Source organism: Nerophis ophidion, linkage group LG03, assembly GCF_033978795.1.
Source record: "Nerophis ophidion isolate RoL-2023_Sa linkage group LG03, RoL_Noph_v1.0, whole genome shotgun sequence".
NCBI lineage: Eukaryota > Metazoa > Chordata > Actinopteri > Syngnathiformes > Syngnathidae > Nerophis > Nerophis ophidion.
This window is the reverse complement of record NC_084613.1, coordinates 25983881-26011678: the sequence shown is the minus strand read 5'-3', so window position 1 is coordinate 26011678 and position 27798 is coordinate 25983881. Positions and strand designations below refer to the sequence as shown.

The window sequence follows — 27798 nt, the reverse complement described above, 5'->3', positions numbered from 1 at the left end:
GAAATACCGGACAATTCCACAAACTTTATGGCTGGCTCACATCGTGGTCACTCCGTGATCACGTACGACCGCCAGACACTTCTGGATGTGGACGAATCGGGCCGTTTTGGACTGATAGACACTTGTGTGCTAGACTTGCTAACTAGCATGGGAATACATCGGCGGCTACATCCAGCGGCCTGTGAAGCAGGGGAGTATAGTAGCAGCGGGGGCCGTCTACGGAGCAGACGCCAGTGGTGTGATCGGAAACGCGGATGCCGAGCGGGGCTAAAAACAAAGCAGAAGGCTAATCCCCACAGAACACCACTTTCCTCCATCCCGAAGACGGATTTAGATGGAAAATGCGAGACTACTGGTCTGGGTAAGGAGTCTGTTAAATTAGAACAAGTTTTTTCTGCTTTGAGTGTTTCAGAGTTGGACATGTGTTTTACTGAGGTGGCTAACTATGATGCGTGCAGTTTATCAAAGCAACAAACAAACAATCGGAAAATCCCCGTTACTGAGGTGGCTAACCATGATGTGTGCAGTTTATCAAAGCAACAAACAAACAATCGGAAAATCCCCGTTACTGAGGTGGCTAACCATGATGCGTGCAGTTTATCAAAGCAACAATCAAACAATCGGAAAATTCCTGTCGTATCAATTCCTAGATATGGTCGTAACTATACTAAATGCACTGGGCATAATAAACACAACATTATTAATATTGCTACTACGGATAATTTGATCAAAAACTCCCTAAAACAGCCCACTACCTATAATATAGGTTTTTTAAACATAAGATCATTGTCTCCTAAAACGTTGTTAGTTAATGATATTATCAGAGACAACAATCTTAACGTCATCGGTCTCAGCGAAACCTGGCTTAAACCAAACGACTTTTTTGCGCTAAATGAGGCATGTCCTCCTAACTTTACACATGCGCATATTGCCCGTCCGCTCAAAAGGGGTGGGGGGGTCGCACTAATATACAACGAAAACTTTAACCTTAGTCCTAACATAAATAATAAATATAAATCGTTTGAGGTGCTTACTATGAGGTCTGTCACACCGCTGCCTCTACACCTGGCTGTTATCTACCGCCCCCCAGGGCCCTATTCGGACTTTATTAATGAATTCTCAGAGTTCGTTGCTGATCTAGTGACACACGCCGATAATATAATCATAATGGGGGACTTTAATATCCATATGAATACCCCATCGGACCCACCGTGCGTAGCGCTCCAGACTGTAATTGATAGCTGTGGTCTCACACAAATAATAAATGAACCCACGCATCGCAACGGTAATACGATAGACCTAGTGCTTGTCAGGGGCATCACCGTTTCCAAAGTTACGATACTCCCGTATACTAAAGTATTGTCCGATCATTACCTTATAAAATTCGAGGTTCAGACGCATGTTCGTCAAACTAATAATAATAATACCTGCTATAGCAGCCGCAACATTAATACAGCCACAACGACAACTCTTGCTGACCTACTGCACTCGGTAATGGCACCATTCCCAAAGTATGTGGGCTCTATTGATAACCTCACTAACAACTTTAACGACGCCCTGCGCGAAACCATTGATAACATAGCACCGCTAAAGTTAAAAAAGGCTCCAAAAAAGCGCACCCCGTGGTTTACAGAAGAAACTAGAGCTCAGAAATTATTATGTAGAAAGCTGGAACGCAAATGGCGCACGACTAAACTTGAGGTGCACCATCAAGCATGGAGTGATGGTTTAATAACTTATAAACGCATGCTTACCTTAGCTAAAGCTAAATATTACTCAAATCTCATCCACCGTAATAAAAACGATCCTAAATTTTTGTTTAGTACGGTAGCATCGCTAACCCAACAAGGGACTCCTTCCAGTAGCTCAACCCACTCAGCTGATGACTTTATGCAATTCTTTAGTAAGAAAATTGAAGTCATTAGAAAGGAGATTAAAGACAATGCGTCCCAGCTACAACGGGGTTCTATTAACACTGACACGATGGTATATACGGCGGATACTGCCCTCCAAAATAGTTTCTCCCGTTTTGAGGAAATAACATTAGAGGAATTGTTACAACGTGTAAATGGAATAAAACAGACAACATGTTTACTTGACCCTCTTCCTGGGAAACTGATCAAGGAGCTCTTTGAATTATTAGGTCCATCAGTGCTAAATATTATAAACTTATCACTCTCCTCGGGCACTGTTCCCCTAGCATTCAAAAAAGCGGTTATTCATCCTCTTCTTAAAAGACCTAACCTCGATCCTGACCTCATGGTAAATTACCGACCGGTGTCTCACCTTCCCTTTATTTCAAAAATCCTTGAAAAAATTGTTGCGGAGCAGTTAAATGAACACTTAGCGTCTAACAATCTATGTGAAACCTTTCAATCCGGTTTCAGGGCAAATCACTCCACGGAGACAGCCCTCGCAAAAATGACTAATGATCTATTGCTAACGATGGATTCTGATGCGTCATCTATGTTGCTGCTCCTCGATCTTAGCGCTGCTTTCGATACCGTCGATCATAATATTTTATTAGAACGTATCAAAACACGAATTGGTATGTCGGACTTAGCCCTGTCTTGGTTTAACTCTTATCTTATTGATAGGATGCAGTGTGTCTCCCATAACAATGTGACCTCGGACTACGTTAAGGTAACGTGTGGAGTTCCCCAGGGTTCGGTCCTTGGCCCTGCACTCTTCAGCATCTACACTAGGTGACATCATACGCAAATACGGTATTAGCTTTCACTGTTATGCTGATGACACCCAACTCTACATGCCCCTAAAGCTGACCAACACGCCGGATTGTAGTCAGCTGGAGGCGTGTCTTAATGAAATTAAACAATGGATGTCCGCTAACTTTTTGCAACTCAACGCCAAAAAAACGGAAATGCTGATTATCGGTCCTGCTAGACACCGAACTCTATTTAATAATACAACTCTAACATTTGACAACCAAACAATTAAACAAGGCGACACGGTAAAGAATCTGGGTATTATCTTCGACCCAACTCTCTCCTTTGAGGCACACATTAAAAGCGTTACTAAAACGGCCTTCTTTCATCTTCGTAACATCGCTAAAATTCGCTCCATTCTGTCCACTAAAGACGCTGAGATCATTATCCATGCGTTTGTTACGTCTCGCCTCGATTACTGTAACGTATTATTTTCGGGTCTCCCCATGTCTAGCATTAAAAGATTACAGTTGGTACAAAATGCGGCTGCTAGACTTTTGACAAGAACAAGAAAGTTTGATCACATTACGCCTGTACTGGCTCACCTGCACTGGCTTCCTGTGCACTTAAGATGTGACTTTAAGGTTTTACTACTTACGTATAAAATACTACACGGTCTAGCTCCATCTTATCTTGCCGATTGTATTGTACCATATGTCCCGGCAAGAAATCTGCGTTCAAAGGACTCCGGCTTATTAGTGATTCCCAAAGTCCAAAAAAAGTCTGCGGGCTATAGAGCATTTTCCGTTCGGGCTCCAGTACTCTGGAATACCCTCCCGGTAACAGTTCGCGATGCCACCTCAGTAGAAGCATTTAAGTCTCACCTTAAAACTCATTTGTATACTCTAGCCTTTAAATAGACTCCCTTTTTAGACCAGTTGATCTGCCGTTTCTTTTCTTTTTCTTCTATGTCCCACTCTCCCGTGTGGAGGGGGTCCGGTCCGATCCGGTGGCCATGTACTGCTTGCCTGTGTATCGGCTGGGGACATCTCTGCGCTGCTGGTCCGCCTACGCTTGGGATGGTTTCCTGCTGGCTCCGCTGTGAACGGGACTCTCGCTGCTGTGTCTTGGATCCTCTTTGGACTGGACTCTCGCGACTGTGTTGTATCCATTGTGGATTGAACTTTCACAGTATCATGTTAGATCCGCTCGACATCCATTGCTTTCCTCCTCTCTAAGGTTCTCATAGTCATCATTGTCACTGACGTCCCACTGGGTCATTATTGTCACCAATGTCCCACTGGGTGTGAGTTTTCCTTGCCCTTATGTGGGCCTACCGAGGATGTCGTGGTGGTTTGTGCAGCCCTTTGAGACACTAGTGATTTAGGGCTATATAAGTAAACATTGATTGATTGATTGATATAAGTATTGTAGTTTTTAACACACCAGCTGTTTGACTGAACATGCATCTTAGGTGTAGTTTTCAATAACAAATTTGATCGTGTTGAAATCGCCATGTAAAAATTGCTAATGCTAATAATCAGTAGCATGTCAATAGCAAACCCAATGTATATTAGCATAAAGGTAGAGCATTTTTGGAAATGTGGAGCCTAACTGTACTTACGTTGTAGCGTTTTTTGAGGTAATTTCTTTGTTGGCATTGAAAATCGCAACATTCCCTAGAGGTAGTTTGGCTGAATCTGCTCTCAGGGCTGCTGAAGTGATCATCGTGTGCCGAAATGCAGTAATTGAGCATCATTTGATTTTACATGAATCAGTGCCCGGTAGGACTGTCAGGATTCGGTCGGTGCCAAAAAAGTACCAGATTTGCTGCACATTCTTAATCTCCATAACAAAGAAGTACAGATTTGGTTGATATCCACACAAAAAAAGGACCAGATTTGGTACCCATCCTTATTCTCCATTAACAGTCTGGAACCGCTCCCCTTGAACAATAATCATCACATACTTTGCCGCAAATAAACTGTATTTCTTAGTATGTTTATCAACATTATCACTGGAGGCCGAGACTAAAGAAATTACACACCAAAAGCAAACAATGAGTAGGCATGTAATTGAAAAAGGCCATCTTAAAACAACACCAAAAAATAAGTACTTAGTGAAGTTTAAGAAGTGTAGATGGAATCGTTTTGCAGCAAAAGGTAAGGAGTTATTGACAGGAAATTAATGAGACTAGAGAGAACTTTTGGGCTTGGTTGTTGTTGTGTGTTGCTGTCGTGTTGCCGCCTAACCCTTACACGATGCGTAAGGGTTAGGCGATTAACCCAAAAAATCTGTGGTATCCATATCGAGGGTTATATCAGTATATCATTGATACTAGCATGGTTAGATATATACTTTTATTTTTTCAAAATCCATTTGTTGTTTTGGTTCATGTTTACAAAACCTGAGTATAAGTCCCTGGACACAGGGGGACTTTGAGGGCAAATAATTAGGGTTAGGGTTGATTAAAAATGTGAAGTGAATTATATTTATATAGCGCTATTTCTCTAGTGACTCAAAGCGCTTTACATAATGAAACCCAATATCTAATTTTTACATATAAACCAGTGGCACTGGGTGGCACTGGGAGCAGGTGGGTAAAGTGTCTTGCCCAAGGACACAACGGCAGTGACTAGGATGACGGAAGCGGGGATTGAACCTGCAACCCTCAAGTTGCTGGCACGGCCGCTCTACCAACTGAGCTATACCGCCCTGTTCCCTTGTAAGGGCTAATATTGTGCCAATAAGTTTGAGAACCTTGGCTCTAAAAATGCTAGAAGTCACCTGGCTCTTCTAAAAAAGTGCAAATTATTTAGGGGTGCACAATAAATATCAGACGGATAATTACAATTTGCAATTTTAATATCTCTATGGATTTTCTCATTTATCCAGGTCATTGCATTCTCAAAGCATTCAATGGATCACAACCAGACTGTTTGTTTTGTCTACGAAGACGTTTCACCTCTCATCCAAGTAAACTTCATCAATTCATGGTCATACACTTAGATTGGTCAGATCTAGTCTGAGGTCAGATCTACCTCTAGATCCGAAAAACCTAAATCTAAGACTAGATCTGGCCAATGAACTGATGAAGCCTTCTTGGATTGGAAGTGAAACGTCTTATAGGACAAACCAAACAGTCCAGTTGTGATTAATTAAAAGCCCTGACAAAAGGAATTAACGGCAAAACGATAAATCTGATAATAATTGCTCCAATAAACAATCTAAAAAGGCGAGATTAAATGTACTCCGCTATGGGTGGATTAGGGTGAGCAAATCAAGCGCACTTCTGACGGCCAGTCGTAAACTTCACTGTAAACAAACATTGTGCAGGACTGCTTCCATATATTTCAAAGACTACTGGACGGAATGTTCTACAAACCTTCTGTGAGGAGGGGGGAAAAAATCAGTCTTCAAAACATCAAACATTATTAGCCACCTGAAACACAAGCATGGCTGTAACGTGTTTTGAAATCCTATGAATACGCCTGCCGCTAAAGCTTCCCCAAATCCAAGCACAAAAAAAAGTGTGCATAAACTACAGTTAAATCTAAATTAAAAACTGATTTACTTATAAATATGGAATCGGTCTTGAGCAGCAAGAAGTTATCTGTATTGGATTAAGAAATAAAACATCATACATCCCCTGAAATATTGCATTTCTTCCAAGTTTTCTGATAAAAAACAACTATCAAAATGTGAAAAACAATAAAAATAAGTAGGTTTTTTCCACATGCAAGAATGACAGTAAAAAGGACATTTAAAAAAAGGTGTTAAATAACAATTACTGACCTAGAGCAGCGAGGGTGCAGGCAACCCACAAAATATCACTGATCAAAGCAGGAATTAAGATTGCTGTCGTGAACATTTGGCCATAGCGGTGCTGGAACGGGTCCAACATGGTCACGTAGCATTTTGACCTCATTGGTTTGGCCAGAAATAATCCTCCTTGAGAAAGACAAAAGAGACCAGGGAAATAAAATGAGTGTTAAGACAAAAGCACTTTAAGAGGCAGTTTGTATACCGATGTTGATCAATATGTAACAACGGTTCAGGTTACATGGGAGTCAATAGTACATTCATCCATCTGTGGCGCTCTTCTACACAGGGTGACCCAAAAAACAAAACCTTAAAATCTTTGAATAAAAGTATTATTCGAAATGTTTAATTTTCTGGTCAAGTACAAGTCGACTTTGGAGATGAAATATTAAAACAATAGTCTTCCCCAACATGTCTTGATCAACCTAGAAAAATACATTTTGCCTTAAGGCCTCATTCTCCGACACATCATACAATGTAGTGCAATTGCATTTTCGTAGTTTCTGTGTTGTCCTGATCCATCGAAAATCAGAATTTTTAACTGGGTTTAAAAATTCAGAGACGAATGAGAATAAGGGACTGTTCAAAATCTGGATTCCAAACTTCCAGTACTTGACTATTTTGCACGACCTATGCATGTTTTCCTCCAACGCCCCAAAGCCCATAAAGCATATATTTTGGAAAGAACATGACTTCATGCAAAGCTACCAAAATAATTACAATTTGGGGAATGATCGTACACAGACTGAAGTTTAAATTCGTAAAAGTTTTTAGAAATTTGCTGTCAAATTTAATAACATCTTCATTGGTTAATAGTTTTTTTCCCCACAAAGGAACAAAGTATTTATCAACATGTTTTAACTATTTATCAATAAGGTGTGTGCCTATCGTAGACTATAGTAGAGGTCTCCAACCTTTATGGAGTGGAGCTAGACTCTCTGGCGGTGGTGTCAGAGAGGAGAAGTCTAGCAAAACTCTTAGCCATTATGGACAACACCTCCCACCCACTACACCCGGACATTGTGGAGAGAATGAGCACGTTTAGCGGAAGGCTCAGACTCCCAAAATGTAACACGGAACGACAAAAGAGGTCCTTCATACCGACAGCGATCAGACTGTATAATACATGGGTGTCAAACTCTGGCCCGCGGGCCAAATTTGGCCCGCCGTGTAATTTCACTTGGCCCTTGAGGCAATATCAAATTAACATTAGAGCTGGCCGGCTGCTGTAACACCGCATTCACCGCTAATACTCTTACTTGCCAACCCTCCCGAATTTCCCAGGAGACTCCCGAAGTTCAGTGTCCCTCCCGAATTTCATCCCAGGCAACAATATTGGGGGCGGGCCTTAAAGGCACTGCCTTTGGCATTCTCTACAACCTGTCGCCACGTCCGCTTTTCTTCCATACAAAGAGCGTGCCAGCCCAGTCACATAATATATGCGGCTTATACACACACAAGTGAATGCAAGGCATACTTGGTCAACAGCCATACAGGTCACACTGAGGGTGGCCGTATAAACAACTTTAACACTGTTACAAATATGCGCCACACTGTGAACCCACACCAAACAAGAATGACACATTTTGGGAGAACACCCGCACTGTAACACAACAGAACAAATACCCACAACCCCTTGCAGCACTAACTCTTCCGAGATATCACCATGCCCTGTCCACCTCAACTCCCACCACCGAAAAGAGGCATTCCATTTTTATTTAAATATTATTTGATATGCAATTGATATTTTTTAATTATTATTATTATTTGAAACTTGATTTTGCATGTCACTATAAATTTATATACTGTAAGCCTTGCTTGTCCAAGATTCAATGCAAAACTTGTTTGGGTCCCTATTAAAAGGTTAATTTGTTCAATCTCGGCCCGCTGCTTGGTTCGGTTTGAAATTTTGGCCCCCTCTCTATTTGAGGTTGACACCCCTGGTATAATACATATGTTCCTTCTTGATTGCACTTAAATGTAGAATATATGTAGAATATATTTATATTATTCATATATTATATAATATATGATAAATTGTTATTATTATTATTCTTTATTGTGAGCAAACTGTGGTGCTGAATTTCCCCCAGGGATCAATAAAGTACTTTCTATTCTATTCTATCTATTATCCTTGTGAAGGATACTTTTACAAAAAGAAAATGGCCGCAAGCTACAGTTAAAATTTATTTTCTATTTTTTTCAGCCCAAACAAACTGAATAGACTTGTTTTGAATGGATGGACTTTATAGTCATTGCACGTAAAAAGTACAACGAAATTACATTTTTAATACAAAGAGTTACAGGGTAGACAGAACGGCTACGTGGATCACGCCGTAAAAAATTTAAGAAAATGGTAACACATGGGGGCAAGAGAAGAAAAAAAAGCAAGTCCCAAATTATACTCCTGGGGGGGGTTTGAGTTTGGGACCAGGAAAAAACCTCAAGCAAAGTACATATTACAACTTGAGAGTGAAGTTAAGACAAGACGAAACAACGAAGCAAGCAAGAGCGAAAAGGAATATGGGGAGGGAGAGCGTTCGCCTTCGATGAGTGCCAGAGAAAAACTTGAAAATTATGTTGCGATCCACAACTTTTTCAGGTGAAAAACATTTTTTTTTTTACATGTCAGATTAGCGCAGATGAATAGATAAGTAATAGTCTTATATAACTTGATCACTATCCTATCCGCGATGTGTCTGTTTGAACAGGTTTAATTTGAGATTCACTTTTTTGTCCATTCGATCACAGTGATTTAAGTCTTAATATCAATTTGATAATAAAACCGAAGGAGAAAGTTCAACAAACATGATAACGAGTATCTGAAGCATAAAAAATTACATACAACCGGCAATAAATCCTCATTTTACAGGAAGCCTCAGTACACACTCTCATGTTAAGTGTGGAGAATTTAAATAATCTGTTAATTGGCATAGCAACATATTGTACACTTCACATGCGCCTGGGCCAATAACACATTTTTCTTGACAATATATTGACCAACAAATTATTGACAAAAAGTGGTAGTATTGCCATTATTTTTTTGAGACCAGATTAACCACTGATGTAATAACGCATAATAATAATGGAGTTATACACTGTCAAATTCAATTTACTTGTATTCCTTGTATATTAAACCACTTTACGGCGCATGAGATACATGTCTAAAAAAAAAAATTCCCCATGTCCCTTTAGGGGCTCTGTACTATTGTAATTGAAATGTAACCTTTTAAATACCATGTTAGATTAAAAAAAAACAAATGATACAAATAAAAAAATCTTTCTGTAAGCAAAATTTTGCACTTGAATAAAAAAAATCACAACAGAAAAAAATAAAATAGGTTCTGTCTCTGTTAAAGAGGCAAAACAATAAATAAAATGTCTAAATAAAGTAATGTTGACCAATATGATCATAGTTACCATTATTATCATTGTATTGTTTATTATGCTCAAAAAGTACTTACACACACAAAAATACTTTAAACAATTTTTTTTAATTACTAAGATAAATAAATAAACACAATGTACTCTCTTGGTAGAGGAAACATTAAGTATTGCTCTGGCTTAATAATAACCATACTATTTTTATTTGTGTGTTTAAATACTGTATGTTTATATTTTATTGTAAATTGTAAAAGGTGATCACTTTTTTTAACTTCCGGTTTATGTATATAATTTCCTGTTGAACAGAGTTTGTGTGCGTCTATAAAACACTGGAAAACTTAGCGATTTCATTTTCATTAGTTGTCGGTTAATTGACTTATCAAACATCGGCCCAGGCCTAATTTCACATATATCTTGTTTTACTTTGTACATCAATGACGTTGAAGTAAGGCCAGCACAATATTTACATTCTGAAAACGGCAGTTATACATAATTCCATAGATTGCTTCCTTGAGTTAATTTCTGTGGTTAAGTGATGTGACATTCACAAACAAACACCTTTTTGAACGGCTATAAGTGAACTGATTCCCAATTATTATCTTAAACTATTGTGTGAATTTGTACTATTTTGACCAAAAAGAACTGTTTAAATTATTCGGCCAGTGTGTTTGCTGCCTGCTCCGCTGCAGACAGGAAGGCCCTGCAGAGGGTGACCAGGACTGCGGAGGGGATTATCGGCCACCCTCTGCCCACCCGATAGGACATTGCTCGAGCTCACTGCCTTGGCAGAGCAAAGAAAATCCTGGCGGACATTGCCCACCCTGATCAACACTTGTTCAACCGGCTGCCATTAGGGAAGATATTTCAGTCACACAAGCGCACCCCAAACAAAGTTAAAATAGTTTTTACGCGTGGGCTTTTAGAATATTAAATTGGTCCCAATAGCTTACATTGTTTTTCACAGTTGCACTGCTGTTTGTGCTAGTTTTTATGTACTTATTTTAACACTTAATTTATAGTTTTTTTAATTGTATTTTAAAAGAACCTAAGCGTAGGTAGGTACTTGTATTTTTGTCGTGCTCTCATGTTTGATGACAATAAAGTGTTCTCTTCTATTCTTTATCTACAACCCTCTGACAAGCTAATAAAAAAGCTACTTAAACAGGTTGGTGACCCCTGGGCTAGATTTTACAAGTCCAAGAGAAGCAAGTTTGCTTGGAAAAATATGAAATAAGTGACTCCTGATGAGAACAGACCCAATGTGTCTACAGTTTGCGCTGCAGTGTGAGACACTGCCTATGAAATGAGGGAGTGGGGGCTGATCGAGTTTATCCTGGAAGAGATAAGCTGCTGCTGATATCAGTTTTCCACAATGTGGTATTCAACCATCAGAAGACATCTCATCACCCAAACCGATGAATCCCCAGTAGGTATTAACACGACACATGACCCAAAATCTGAGACTCGTGATCAACCACACGGCAACGGTTGATCATGAGGGAATACGCACAAGCACTGGACTTACAGGTCAAATATAAGAAAGTCGACTTGTCTGACAAACAGCTTATGACAAATGTGCTGGACTTGGTAGGAGCTTTTAGGGCATGTCCAAAAAGTGGGACATGGTTAAAAAACACCCACAGGTAGAATGTGATAACTACAACAGAAAGTTAATGTGTGAGAAGATACCTCCTCCTCAGGCTTCAGCTCATATCAACCAAGCAGCCTTCCAAAAGCCTTGGAGCAATACCACACGCAATATCTTAGCAAGAACCTTGATATCCGCTTTCAAAGACATACAAACATCGGGAGTACCACCAGCATGACAAGGGCAATGGGACATATGAATGAATGACCAGACTTTGCTTCTGGTGCACAAATGACCATTGACTTGATTCAGTGGCTTAAGACATTCCACTCAGGACTTTGGATCACTAATCTACTTCCAGTAAACAGTCAAAAAAAAGGTTACTTTGTATTTTTACAAACAAAAAATGATTGATGTTTTGGATACTTACCTAAAACAAAATTCAAAAGATATGCCAGAGGCCCAAAAGCCCAGACAACACCTTGAGAGGGAGTATAAACAGCCTCTGAAGTCCCCATAATATAACCTCCACCAACCCACGTTGCTGAAAGAAAGCACAAACAAGAACAGTTAGGACTTAGGAGTATAATGACAAAAACATAAAAAAATAATCAAATAATTATGGACCTAGCTATAGCTACTCTTACAAACAATAACATTCCAAGCAAAACATTTTTGGTATTGAAAATTGTTGTCTGCTGTAGAGTACCTCAATTTACGAGTAGTCCTAATTTATGATTGTTTTGTGATACAAGCATTCTTTCTGTTTTTTGTTTTGTTTTCAGTTGCAAGCATACATTTTAAATACAAGCCGCTGGTTGAAGTAGTGATTGTCAGCTAAGAGCTGGAGATTGACACAATCTTGCCATCCAATCACCGGAACTGATAAACCATTAAAAATATGACCATAGTAGGTCTGGGCCACACAGAAATATGATTCAGACTCCGCCCCAAAACAACGTCCTAACGGCGGACAATTATCCATAAAAATATGGAGACGCTGCCGATGTTGTGCACAATGTGTTTTAGTTTGTCCTGTTTCCTGATTATCAATTGGACGAAGGAGCATTAGCCTTACTCATTGGGTATAATAACTATGTACAGCATACAATAAATGATGTGGCGGACCAAATAAAATGTCGTGACAGGCTACATTAAAATATGTGGCGTGCCAAAAAAAAACTATGAGATGGGCTACTCAAAGGGGCTGTTTTCAACTTGCTCATGGTTTCAGTTTTCAAAACAAAATATATAACAAGAACACCATTGGCTAGTAATGTTACCATTAATGGTTTAACAGCACATATAGTACAGGCCAAAAGTTTGGACACAGCTTCTCTTCATTCAATGTGTTTTCTTTATTTTCATGACTATTTACATTGTAGATTGTCACTGAAGGCATCAAAACTATGAATGAACACAGGTGGAGTTATGTACTTAACAAAAAAAGGTGAAATAACTGAAAACAAGTTGTATATTCTAGTTTTTCTTCAAAATAGCCACCCTTTGTTCTGATTACTGCTTAGCACACTCTTGGCATTCTCTCGTAACCTTTAAGAGGTAGTCACCTGAAATGGTTTTCACTTCACAGGTGTGCCCTATCAGGGTTGATTAGTGGAATTTCTTGCTTTATCAACGGGGTTGGGACCATCAATTGTGTTGTGAATGAGAAGGTGTGTCTAAACTTTTGGCCTGTACTGTATACGTGTTAAAACTGTCTATGTATTTCACAATTACTAAGTTTGTGTAACAAATATTTTTTACTGGCCTGAATAAAATGATTGCAGTCCTTGTCTCGCCAACACATACGTGCAGAGAGGGCGTGTACACATACAAAAGCAGTCCAAGAGAAGCAACAACTATCATGCTGTTGTTATTATAGAATATACATTCAATGATAGCTTATGCTAACTATCCAAATCGCTATTATTAGCTAAAACACACAAAAGCCACGATTAAATGTTATGGCGGACCACATAAAATGATATGGCAGGGCAAATTAAAATGTAGTGGTGGGACATGTTAAATGAAGTAGCAGGCCACATTAGTTGATGTGGTAGGTCATATTTGGCCCCCGCGCCTTGAGTGGGACACCTGTAGCTTAGTAGACCAAAGAATAATGCCAAGCCTTACTGCAGTAAATGCAGGCAGAGGAACAACATGACTGCAAATTTTTAATTGCTTCTCTCGGTCTGCATTTGTGTTATGTGCACACATTCCCTGCATGTGAGTGACAAGTGAACAAAAGACAGATTCTTCAGACCAATGAGAAATTTGTATTCAATTTGTTTTAACATTTTTGACCTCTGGGCCCAACTTTTCCTTTACAGAGGGCCCTAGGTCCCACTCAAATGTAAACACTGAATTAGGAATCTTACTCGGACTGCACGATTTTGAGAAAAAAACCTAATTGCAATTTTTCTCTCTAAAACTGCAAAAATGAAAATTTAAGAAACATGTTACTTTTAGACTGTCAATCAATAAATTGTAATCTCAAAGTGCCACACAATAAAACAATATGCAGTAATTTAAAATATTATTCACGGCTTTTGTCTACATCATGCCTTTTCACTTGAGAAATAATTTCTAAAAACTATACAGTGTTTATAATGTAAGGAAATCATAATATATTACATTAATGCAAGTATTCATTTAAAAGGATATAAACGTGTGTTTTTCATTACTGTAGAATTGTACAACACTGTATTATAATTGGAAGGTTATCCAGAATAAATAAACGAAAAATAAAATAGAATAATTTTTGTAAGCAAAAATTCTATATAAAAAATATTTAACATCCTATAAATCTTAAAGATCTTAAAGTGCATTTTTTTCCTAGTTGGAAGAATGAGGCCGGACATTGTCTTTTTGTTTATTGATATGGGACGGCGTGGCGCAGTGGGAGAGTGGCCGTGCGCAACCCGAGGGGCCCTGGTTCAAATCCCACCTAGTACCAACCTCGTCACGTCCGTTGTGTCCTGAGCAAGACACTTCACACTTGCTCCTGATGGGTGCTGGTTGGCGCCTTGCATGGCAGCTCCCTCCATCAGTGTGTGAATGTGTGTGTGAATGGGTAAATGTGGAAGTAGTGTCAAAGCGCTCTGAGTACCTTGAAGGTAGAAAAGCGCTATACAGGTACAACCCATTTATCATTTATATCATGTGATCATGGCATTTTTGTTCATGTTCGTGTTGATGGGCTCATATTGCCCATCCAATTTGAAGCTGAAATATTCCCACAATGGGACGGTTTGCGTTATAATTTTATGTTTTCCCTCCTAATTTGTGTTACTTTGGGTCACTTCTCACTGGCGAGTCGCAGGTTCTCTATTCTGTGAGTGTGTTGGCGGCGGTCTCCCGCTTTAGTCTCCGCCGAGACAAAGATTGTGAATGAGTGAAGAGGGGTCACTCTGTCCAGTTAATTCAACAGTTAAATAAACTCCACAAAGTAAGATGTCTTTCTTCATTTTTAAAGGAAGAGACGAACAAACACGACGAGGCTCAACAATTCTGATTGGCGGACATTGCTGTCACTCAAATACCGATGACAGTGGAGGAAAAAAAACGTACTTACAGCACTAATTAAAACCTCAATGTCGATTTGATTTCAATTAATCTTGCAGCCCTATATCTTACTCTTAATTTCAGTCGTATTCAATAAATATATCTAACTTATTTACGGTTTACAACCTTGTCAATTGATATAAAAAATATGTGTGACTCACAAATATTATTATTTATTTAAACACATAAATCTTAGGGTTAGGTCAGGCTGATTAGAAAAATAAGTATTAACGAAATATATTGCATAATACTAAATTGGCCCTGGGTTCGTTTCAGAAAGACCCTATGCCTGAGTGTGACTGTGTGGGTTCTCTCCGGGTTCTACGGCTTCCTCCCACCTCCAAAGAGATGCACCTGGGGATAGGCTGATTGGAAACACTAAATTGGCGATTGTGTGAAAATGTGAGTTTGAATGTTGTCTATCGGTGGTGACTTGTCGAGGTGTACCATGCCTTTCGCCCAGGTGTAGCTGGGATCGGGAAAATATATAAACTAAATAATAATGAATACGTTTTTTTAACTAAACTGTCAAAACAAAGCGCAAATGAAAACACAGCTTCAACAATTTTGTCATGATTTTTGCACTTCAGAAACCTATTTAAAACTTTAGCTCCAGACTTCTACAGTGTTTGAGATTGTCATTACTGCTGCAAGTGGTGACAAGGTGTACTGACTACCGCTGCGGCTCATACAGACCACAGCTGGGAAACAGATATTTTTTTGCGGCCCTTCAGGGGTCGCTCGTGGCCCAACAATGGTTAAGAAACACTGTGTTTAACCACTAATGGGAACTAAGCCAGCCAGTGGTGTTGTTAGATTTCATGATTTAAAAAATTAACAGTAACTTTTAAAAAGTTGCTAACAGCTACATATGTATTTCAGATTTACCTGTTCCAGTAAAATGATTGTATTAGGTTACAAATAGGGGTGTAACAATGCATCGATATAACAATTTATATTCCTTAGATTCAAGTACTTTGATGTGTGCAAGCCCTGTTGGCCTTCCGGAATATAGCTTGAACCAACATTGTTTTAAAAGGCAATATATTGATACTAGAAAAAAGAAAACATTGGATTTAAGACTGGCAGACTTTATATGACATTGAGCACTTTTAATGATGGGGACATTAAACATTACTAAAGTCTGGCCCGTCCATGGCGTCATCGCCAGCTGTCATCAAAACAATAATGCCTACCTATGGTGGCCAAGAAGGGTCACAATAGATGCAAACGCCACAAGACTGTATCATAAGGCGGAAAGCCACAACACAACAATGGTGAGCTCTAGCATGATAGCAAAAGCCACAACACAATAATATAAAGCTGCAACAAAATTTTAAGTCACCAAGGACGCGACGAACACAACAGAAGTGACAGCGGAGCAAGGTTCGCAGGGGACGAGGTGTGGCTGAGGCGGAGGGTTAAAATCAATCAATCAATTAAAGTTTGTTTATATAACCTTTAATCACAGGGATGCACAAATCACAATGACATCACTGGTGTGAAACGGTGTAATGAACATAGTACAGTGGTTCACAAACTTTTTTCACCAAATACCACCTCAGGAAACACTTGGCTCTCCACGTACTCCCATAACGACAAACACTAAAATACAATAGCATAGTAGACCTAAGTATTCATTAAAAACTAGGCAGCGGTTTTATTGAACAAGTATCATTGATAATTTAGGCTACTGTACATTACATATGATTCACAGATGTCATCAACAATAATATTCCATTTACATTCAATAATTACAGACTTCTTTAGCTTAACACTCGATGTAGCCTATGTACCACTATTGGTACACGTATCACAGTTGAGAATCACTGACATAGTATATTAGTGTTAAGTAAAAAATGATTTTTTGACTGAAAAAGTAGTCACACTTTACTTACTTTTCCAACTTTGTTTATTAAACCCTTTCCAACTTTCTGCCTCACCTATTGTGGTCCGTTGCGGAAACATGTCTGCTGTCACTTCCATTGCGTCTTCATATTGTTTTGGCTCATAGTTGTTTTGTTATGGCTTTATGATGTTGAGTTGTGGCGTTTTTATTTTTTGTGGTTTTGCAATCGTGCTATAGCTGAAGATTGTTGTGTTTTGGCGTTTGCATTTTTGGCGAGTGGCGACTGTTCTCAGTTCCCGTAGCTGTTTATTAAAATGAGGGTAGTAGCAGGTCAAACCACTTCTAATTTAACCTGAAAACATTTGGTTGCACTCAATTTTTCAGGACATTAAGATTGTATTATATTCATGTTAAAAACCACTGCAAAAGTAGCAGGTAAACTAACTATTAACATATCGGCTACTGTACTTCTGTTGAAAATGTATTAAATATTGAAAATGAGAGCAGAAAAGGTTTCCTCTTTTTAATTCAACCTAAAGTTTTGCATTTTATCCAAATAAGATGTACATGCATTGGCTATTGTTGTTTACTTGCATGTTTATATCCTTATTTCATGTATACATAATTCCCTTACAGGAAATAACAGGAAACTTACAGCTATTTATTTCAGCGTCACACTGTTTGATTTTTTTTGCTAAAAATTTGGTAAATCGATTTCAACTCACTGAATCGTCCCTAAATCGTATCAACAACCTCAAGTTATGATTCGAATCGAATCGTTGTTAAAACAAATCATTACACCCTTAGTTACAAATGATGCTATTTTTCAAGTTGTGCATCAAATCCAGATGTAAATATTTGGAAATAAAACTGAGATGTTTTTTTTATTTATTTATTTAGGTTTGGGCCTTTTAATGGTAATTAACCTGCAGTGGGTCACACTGACCCTTGAACAGGTTTAGGCGGAGACGAGGCACAAACACAACAGGACGGTTAAAGAATCACTGAATGACAAACATGAGAAGGAAAACAGTCTACCTGTCATGGTAAAAACTCCTATTAGGACGTTGATGTTGCGGCCTCCAACAATGGAGACTTCGCTCTTTTTGCCAATGCATTTCTTCTCCACTTTCTTAGACTTGCGCGATGCCAAGATGCCAGTGAGCAGGACAACAACATAAAAGGCAGCCACAGCCACGAGTCCAGCGACATTCACTGCCATGCTTGCCGAGCAAGAATACTGCCAACATACAAGAAACACAACAATGAGCAAAAGGTTTACAAGGTGCAGATAAAGAAGGTTAAACATTGATTAGTACCTTGCTAAGAAAAGTTATCAAACTTCCTACTTGTTAGCTGCAACAGTATTATTATTACTATCTGTTCTAAGTACAGTTTTCAATGACAAGTAATAATGACTGAAGGCAATAAAGGGCAGCCCATGTTTGATATACAATTAGTTATTAATTTTCTGAGACAATGTATCGCGATCCGTCACAAGGGCAACAAAGTATTACGCTCAGTTTCTCATATTTATCTGTTCTGGCCTTGTCATTTTCTTGGACACATAGTGGAGTTGTAAAACTAGTAGGCTGATGGACAACTTAAGCAAAGGTTACAGAGTTGTAATAGTACAGTAGTATTTGGGCCATCCTTTAATGTTTTATAGGGAGAAAACTGTAACACGCAGCCTTGAAGTAAACAATAATTAAAGAAGTTGGTATATGGACTTACACATTCACCTAACAGATTTAAATGCAGGTAATATTAGTAGTACCCAACTGGCCTAATGGTCTAAGCATTTCTAATAATCTACGTATCTAGTACAATATTTATGGCGTGAAAACTCCACAAACACACAAAAAGTTTTAGTCATGCCCAACGCTTCACAAGTTAAAAAAATATAAATGTTCTGCAAGTAAAAATACAATTTCCCTCCTATGCAAAAAAAGATTCACAAGTAATAAAAATAATTCTGCAACTAGAAAAAAAGGATTTGCAAGTAATAAAACAATTTGCTTTAATAAAAAAAACATTTGTAAGTTAAAAAAAATATTCCTGCAAATAAAAAAGGATTGGCAAGTATACAAAGTATAAAAACAATGTTCTGCAAATATAAAGACAACGTGCAAATATAAAAACAATTTTATGCAAGAAAAAAAATGATTCGCAAGTAAAAAAAAAAACAATTCTGCAATTAAAAAAATTATTTGCAAGTATACAAACTATTTTCTGCAAGCAGAAAAATAATTGCAAGTATAAAAACTAATTTCTGCAAATAAAGGCAAATTCCTGCAAGTATAAAAACATTTTTCTCCAAGTTAGGGTGTCAGAGCTAGTTATTTGCGCATGGGGCCATCCACCAAAAATAACAAGGAAAGAGGCAGGGTGGGGTGTAAAATGGCGGACAGAAGAGAGGGCAATCAAGCTCAACCTGTCAATGAACCCGTAAATTTAAATTTCCACTCTCTTCTGTCCGCCATTTTACTGTCAAACAATAGTTTTTGCTATTGCTGGACAATAGTTTAGTAGTTTAGTAGTTCCGCCCAAATGCAGCTGAGATAGGCTCCAGCACCCCCCACAACCCCAAAAGGGAAAAGCGGTAGATATGGATGGATGGACAGTTTTGACGGCCTTAAATTGACTCAGCAGCACCCTATGTTGTTGTAGAGTGAGAATTACGGGTGCTCTGAGTGCAAGTGTGTGGATCGCACAGAGTGGAACATTACTGCCAAAAGAGTGGAATATTACTGACAAGTTTTAACTTAAAGAAAATATTTTTTTTTACTTGCGAATCTTTTTTTGTTTAATTGAAGAAAACAATTTTTTACCTGCTAATCATTGGACATTTGTGTGTGTTTGTGTATTTTGGGCAGTAATTTCACTTAATACATATTTCATGGTCTGTGTTTTCGCTGTATAGTTCCAATTTACCCCAAATTCAGTTGTGTAGGGCTGCAACATTTCCACACTTTCCCCTCACTCTTTGACTTGCCAACATGTGCGTGAATTGGCGCTTTGTATGGTGTAAAATGAAGAAGTCTTGATTCACTGAATTCAAAATGGAGCGCACTACTTCGCAGCGGTGTGCGGAAGGGTTCATTCATTCCATCTCAAAACGAGCGAATGCTCGTCAACAGGAAACCGGTAAGGATCTAATCCCTCACTTTGCTCTGATACTGAGTGGTGACACTAAAGACACGGATGAATGTTAGCGCGTCAATAACTGCAAGCTCTGTAAGTGTGTTGCAGCCAAATGACTATCACCGTCTCTCCCCAGAGCATAATTACAAGTTTTTTTTATCTTTTGTCTGAAAACTCTCTGCAAACTTCCCTAGTTTCAGTACCACCATGGACAAAAATAGCTCGTTGTTGTAAAGATGCTATTCATCTGACGGACTACTACTTCTCTGTGTGTGCATGAACCTTGAAATTGGCTTTGAAATTTCCATCAAGTCAAATGAATTAAAATTAGTACAAAAATAATGATATTTTCAAAATTCAGACCAGAACATAAGTTGGGTTTTTTTGTTTTGTTTTCATAGCCTGAAAAGGATGGTTGGTCTTATATTAAAGTTCTAGTGCAGGGGTCTCTGACTTTGACAAAAAGAAAAGAGAAGGTGAACTATTTGTGTTTAATTTATACAAGTAGCAAAATTTGAAGGGTCCCTTATTTATAAAGCATATCTCCAGTGTAGTCATTGTTGATGGTATTTTGTGGTTATTTGTCATTAAATGTATAATACTTGGATCGAACAGTTATACACTAGGGAAGGAATTTATACGTCCCCTCATTCCTGGGTGGATTTCCCAAGAGAAAAAGAAGAAAATTAGGTAAATAATTTTGCAATGCAGTTTGCTGAAAATTATGGAAAGCACCATTTTACATAGCAACTGACACTGATGTCAAAGTTGGTATTGCACAAAACACATTTTCAGATACTCCAGAGCCGTGTTTAGAGAGAGTCTGGCCAACCTGGTTTCAAAGTTGGTAGCAAATGTTGGGTTTATTTTAACCACATTGGGGGGTTTAGGAGATCCTCTGGCCATACTCTCTCTGATTAGGCATAAGCCCCTCATGTGACCCCAAGGCACCATGCCATGTTTGCTACCAGATTTGATCATACTCTCTCTATACACGAATCTGAGGTATTCAACACTCTACTGCTGTCTGGCGAATAAAGTGGCTCGTGCACCACCCCAATTTGTCACGTTTCCTGTGTCAAGTAAGCCACAATAAATGGGGCCAGAGTAATTACCTTTGTACTGTACAGATGATCTGGGTTCTAAAATAAATGTAGTCACATCCAAATCACAATTTATATTTATTCCAGTTTCAAACAGAGTCTTGATTTTCGAGAATCGTTATGAAAAAGTTTGATTCAAAACAGGAAACAACAATTATTGATACCATTATTATCAATGATGCTGTTGCTTCTAATGTGTGTTATTCCTTGTTTTTAGTCATTTATAAGTATCATATTTGTATGTCTTCTAAATTTATTTGGAAATATATTGTAAAGTATTGAAAAGCTAGTAGTGGGTTGGAATTGGAGTTTGTCAATCTGTGGTTTTTGTAAATAAAAACTTAAAAGGACGTTTTAGGCCAAATCTGCATGTATAAGTCAAGCATCAATATATTAGAGGACCTTTTGTAACCGGTTTTGAAAAAGTGTTGTTATTGTTTATATACCAAATACTATTTTACATGAATCGTGTTTAACCGAGAATCGATTCTGAGTAAAATCATCAAACTAAGAATCAGAATCGAATCGTGAGGTGCACAAATATTCCAATCGCTAAAAAAATACCTGTTGGAGACCCCTGGTGCTGAGGTTTATTCGTTCATATCAGCGCGCAAGTGAAGCGCGCAAGTGAAGCGCACCGCACCAAAGTTCACTTCCATATTGTTTGGCGCACACCAGTAGTCGTTGACACTAAAGATATTTGTTTTTATGATGCTCATATGATGCAAATTTTAAGATAATGGTGATCAATGGGGCAGAGTCATCAAACAAATGTAAATCGGCAACAAAAATATTTAAATGTCAGCTTAACAGTCAGTGTTAACGTCTCTGTGTGCACGCTAAGCTAATAGGACATTTTTAACGGACAGCAGCAAAATCTAAAAATATAAATAAAAAACAACAACAACAAAAAAGTAGTCAAAAGAGCAAACAGAAGTAATGTAGCGACAAAAGTTAACGCTAATAATACATAGCTAACAGCAGGTAGTCTTTTATGTTAAAAAAAAGCTACACTGTATATTTTTTTTAGTGCGTCCCCCAGTGAAAAACGTTAGGACAACCGTGCTTTAAATTGTGCATTAGTGTGATGTACCTTGCCACTTGAATATGAGGGTGACCATATGTCCTGTTTTCCCAGGAGATGTCCTGGCTGTCATTCTGTTTTTTCGGGGGGGGTTTGTATAAAAAATTCAAAATGTCCTGTTTTGTAGATAGATAGATAGATAGATAGATAGATAGATAGATAGATAGATAGATAGTACTTTATTGATTCCTTCAGGAGAGTTCCTTATGGTTTTCCATTGAAATGTATGTCTTTGGTTATCAATAGTTTTTTGTAGAATAACCATTTTCTACCCAAACTTTAAATGTATTGAAAGTATAAGGCATCTTTTAGTAGACTTCAAGTATGGTTTTTGGCACTCCAAATATGGTCAACTCATAGAAAATGTATAATAGATGTCGTTAAAAACATGATTCGATACAGTGTTTCTCGGGCTGGACGATTATGGCAAAAAAACATAATTATCATAATTATATTCATTATTATTATTTTGATTGATATTTAGATCACATTATAACATGATTATTTATTAATTTGAAAACATGAGTTTTTATTTGACCACTAAAACAACAATAGCAATATAATAAGATGATAAAATTCAGTTTTTATGTTTAAATTTGTTTTTATTCAGTTTTTTATATTTTATAATTACTTTATCAGCGTGTGTGCTTTTTGTGTCATAATTATTTTTAACAAAATACATTCATTGGTGCAAAACAACTTTGACCAACATTTTAAGTCAAAGTATAATCTTTTTTTTTTAAATGTATCAATGAGTACTGCAAGTACAGGGTACTTTTTTTGAAACCTTTTTTTTGTCAGTCAGACCAGATGGTGATCTTACATCGATCACAACAACACAAGTAGATGAAATGTATTGTGGGTGTATTGTTGTTCTTGCCAGCATTAGCTTCGTAGTTTATTCGCTGTTTCAAGTATTTTTCTCGATATTGTTAAATGGATTTTTTATTTTATTTAATCTTTTTAAACAGGTTTAGAAATATTATTTTCTTGGTTGTTATACAAACCCTGTTTCCATATGAGTTGGGAAATTGTGTTAGATGTAAATATAAACGTAAAACAATGATTTGCAAATCGTTTTCAACCCATATTCAGTTGAATATGCTACAAAGACAACGATCAAACTGATAAAAATTTTTTTTTTTTGCAAAGAATCATTAACTTTTGAATTTGATGCCAGCAACACGTGACAAAAAAGTTGGGAAATTTGGCAATAAATACTGATAAAGTTGAGAAATACTCATCAAACACTTATTTGGAACATCCCACTGGTGTGCAGGCTAATTGGGAAAAGGTGGGTGCCATGACTGGGTATAAAAGCAGCTTCCATGAAATGCTAAGTAATTCACAAACAAGGATGGGGCTAGGGTCACCAATTTGGAAGCAAATTGTCGAACAGTTTTAGAACAACATTTCTCAATGAGCTATTGCAAGGAATTTAGGGATTTTACCATCTACGGTCCGTAAAATCATTAAAAGGGTCAGAGAATCTGGAGAAATCACTGCACGTAAGCGATGATATTACGGACCTTTGATCACTCAGGTGGTACTGCATCAAAAACCGACATCAGTGTGTAAAGGATATCACCACATGGGCTCAGGAACACTTCATAAAACCACTGTCAGTAACTAGAGTTGGTTGCTACATTTGTAAGTGCAAGTTAAAACTCTGCTATGCAAAGCAAAACCCATTTATCAACAACACCAAGGTACGGCGCTGGCTTCGCTGGGCCGGAGATCATCTAAGATGGACTGATGCAAAGTGAAAAGTGTTCTGTGGTCTGACGAGTCCACATTTCAAATTATATTTGGAAACTGTGGACGTGGTGTCCTCCGGAACAAAGAGGAAAATAACCATCTGGAATGTATTAGGCGCAAAGTTTAAAAGCCAGCATCTGTGATGGTATGGAGTTGTTTTAGTGCCCAAGGCATGGGTAACTTACACATCTGTGAAGGCACCATTGCTGCTGAAAGTTCCATACAGGTTTTGGAGCAACATACGTATGTTGTCATCCAAGCAACATTATCATGGACACCACTGCCTATTTCAGCAGGACAACGCCAAGCCACGTGTTACAACAGCGTGGTTTTGTAGTAAAAGTGTGCAGGTACTTTCCTGGCCCGCCTGCAGTCCAGACATGTCTCCCATCGAAAATGTGTGGCGTATTATGTAGCGTAAAATACGACAGCGGAGACCCCGGACTGTTGAACGACTAAAGCTCTACATAAAACAAGAATGATAAACAATTAGACTTCCAAAGCTTCAACAATTACTTTCCTCAGTTCCCGAAACGTTTATTGAGTGTTTTTAAAAGAAAAGGTGATGTAACACAGTAGTGAACATGCCCTTTACCAACTACTTTGGCACGTGTTGCAGCCAAGAAATTCTAAGTCAATTATTATTTGCAAAAAAAAATAAAGTTTATGAGTTTGAACATCAAATATCTTGTCTCTGTAGTGCATTCAACTGAAAACGGGTTGAAAAGGATTTGCAAATCATTGTATTCCGTTTATATTTACATCTAACACAATTTCCCAACTCATATGGAAACGGGGTTTGTATATTCAAGTCAATACATGTATATAAAAAATGTAGATAAGTCACAGGGGTTGTATAGTAATATTGCTGTATACAATTGTTTTTTAAGGGGAAATAAAAATGGTATCATTGACCTAGCGCAGGGGTCGGCAACCTTTACCAATCAAAGAGCCATTTTGACCAGTTTCACATAATAAAAAAAACAATGGGAGCCACAAAACTCTTTTAAATATTTAAAATGAAATAACACTGTACACAGAGTTTTTTTTTGCTTTGTGCTATGTATTAACCAGGGGTCTGACACGCGGCCCGCATCTTAATATGAGAATTTAATGTTAGTGCAGCCCGCGAGCTATATATGAATGCAGCTTGACAGCATCATACTTGCCAACTCCCCCAATTTTCCGGGAAACTCCCGAATTTCAGAGCAACTATTCTCGCGACTGTCAGATGATTTTCACAGCTTACAACACTTATACGGGCGTGCTATGAAGGCACTGCCTTTGACACACTCTACAGTACATACAAACATCTGGCCCAACCCAGCCACATTACGTATGTGGCTTCTGTAGACACACATTAACGACTGCAATGCCTACTTGTTCAACAGCCATACAGGTCACAGTGAGGGTGCCCGTTTAAACAACTTTAAAGGCCTACTGAAATGCGATTTTCTTATTTAAACGGGGATAGCAGGTTGATTCTGTGTCATACTTGATCATTTCGCGATATTTCCATATTTTTGCTGAAAGTATTTAGTAGAGAACATCGACGATAAAGTTTGCAACTTTTGGTGCTGATAAAAAAAGCCTTGCCTGTACCGGAAGTAGCTGACGATATGCGCGTGATGTCACGGGTTGTGTCCTCGCATCTGAACATTGTTTGCAATCATGGACACCAGCAGCGAGAGCGATTTGGACCGCGAAAGCGACGATTTCCCCATTAATTTGAGCGAGGATGAAAGATTCGTGGATGAGGATAGTGAGAGTGAAGGACTAGAAAAAAAAAAGGGAAAAAAAGGACAAGAGGGCAGTGGGAGCGATTCAGATAGGGAAGATGCTGTGAGAGGCGCCGTGGCAGCCGTGGGGGTGGCAGGACAACTCGGCCAGGCCCAACCGCAACAAGGGATAGAGCCATACCGATTTCTGGGAGAGGAATCAAACACCAGAAATCTCAGGATAATTGGGGGGGTCGGCAGTTATGCAGCTGAGCCACACTGGAGTGATCAAAGAGCCGCATGCGGCTCCGGAGCCGCGGGTTGCCGACCCCTGACCTAGCGGGTAGTGCAGTTCTTTTCAAATAGTTGGGTGGGGTAGGGTGACCCCATTGGAAAATGTTTTATCAGTATCATGCAGTATCATGCTTCAAATCCCACTTTGAAAACTGTGCAAGAGAAAATGTGCGCATTGTAGCCATTAATCCTGATTTCCTCATTTTTATTAAAAAAAAGATATGCACAAATTGTTTTATTAATTTTTCTTTTTTAGGTTATAGTGTTTTAGAGGGGTGTGAATATTTGGGCACCTAACAATTTGATCCGATTCCGATTCCTCGGGTGCCGATACAATTCAAGAATCAATTCTTTACAGAGAGTAAATGGGACAATGAAAAAGGAGGATTACCGCCAAATACTTCAGAACGACCTAAAATCATCAGCCTGGAGGTTGGGTCTTGGGCGCAGTTGGGTGTTCGAACAGGACGATGACCCCAAACACATGTCAAAATTGGTAAAGGAATGGCTAAATCAGGCTAGAATTAAGGTTTTGGAGTGGCCTTCCCCAAGTCCTGACTATACTGTGGACAATGCCGAAGAAACAAGTCCATTTCAGAAACCAACACATTTTGTCAAGAGGAGGGGTCCAAAATTCAACCAAAAGCTTGCCAGAAGCTTGCGGATGGCTACCAAAAGCGCCTTATTTCAGTGAAACTTGCCAAGGGACATATAACCAAATATTAACATTGCCGTATGTATACTTTTGACCCAGCAGATTTTGTCACATTTTCAGTAGACCCATTGTGGAGGGGGGCGTGGCCTGAAAGCCTGCTGCAGAACGGGTTGTGCCAGGATCAGCCTCGAAGACAGCGACAGGTGCGTAAATGGCCCAGGTGGGCCTGGTCATCTAATCACCTGTCGCCTTTATTAGCAGCAGCCGGAAGGAGAGAGGTGGTTGGAGCTGGAGTTGAGAGCGAAAGAGAGACAGACGCAAACTATTTTTGATATATAAAAAAAACAGTGCTCTAACCCTCATGTCGGTGTTTGGTTGTCTGAGGAACCCACCGGAGGGCAACCTCTACAATTTGGTGCCCATTCAAACCGGACCACCTAAGGCGATGGAAGCCGAGCCCCTGACGGTTTTGGCGAGCGTTCTCGGAGGTGACAGCAATCAGCCATCAACAGCTGGAAGCGGTCTGCCAACAAGAGGTCCAGAGCCAAATCCTGCAGGCGCTGGCGGACCGAGTAGGGGCCGAATGGCCAACATCAGCGGCCGTCGCCATGCAGCGCCTGGGGGAAAATGAGGACCCTCATGCCTTCATAGACATTTTTGTGGCTATGGTGGAGACATGCGCGTGGGGGAGAGAGGAGTGTGGTGTGCGACTCCTGCCGCTGCTGGCGGGGGAGGCACAGCGGGCGGCGCTTAGCCTACCGGCGGCCTCCCACGTGCGCTTCCCGGGCCTGAGAAGGCCAGTCCTGGACCGGACCGGTTGCACCGCCGAAGACCACCGTCGCCGGTTCCGGGCGCTGTGTTGGGGACGGAGGACCAACCGTTCGTGCTTACTCAGCAGCTCCGAGAGGCGGTGACGCACTGGCTGCAGCCGGGTGAAGGCGACAACCAGGTGATGGAGTGGCTGGTCTTGGAGCAATTCCTGGAGGTGATCCCAGAATGGACAGCGGCCTGGGTCCGCCATCACCGGCCCCGAGACCTGGCAGCAGCGGTGACCCTCGCCAAGGACCACCTGGCGGTGCACCGCGAGGCGCAACCAGCACCAACACCGTGCGGACCGAGCGCGCAGTGGAAGGAGGCGGTGTCGCCGTTCCCTGTTAGATTAATTATGT

General features: G+C 39.3%; 1 protein-coding gene across 1 annotated transcript in view; it reads right to left on the bottom strand.

Annotated features, from left to right (window-relative positions):
• LOC133549396 (high affinity choline transporter 1-like) overlaps positions 1 to 27798 on the bottom strand; it is a 73404-nt gene that overhangs the window by 23395 nt on the left and 22211 nt on the right. The window contains exons 2-4 of the mRNA XM_061894770.1: positions 17912 to 18113; positions 11891 to 12004; positions 6462 to 6617 (exon numbers count right to left, since the gene is read on the bottom strand). Of these exons, the coding sequence (XP_061750754.1) occupies positions 6462 to 6617; positions 11891 to 12004; positions 17912 to 18095 (454 nt within the window). The 5' untranslated portion in view covers positions 18096 to 18113. The remainder of the gene's footprint in view (positions 1 to 6461; positions 6618 to 11890; positions 12005 to 17911; positions 18114 to 27798) is intronic.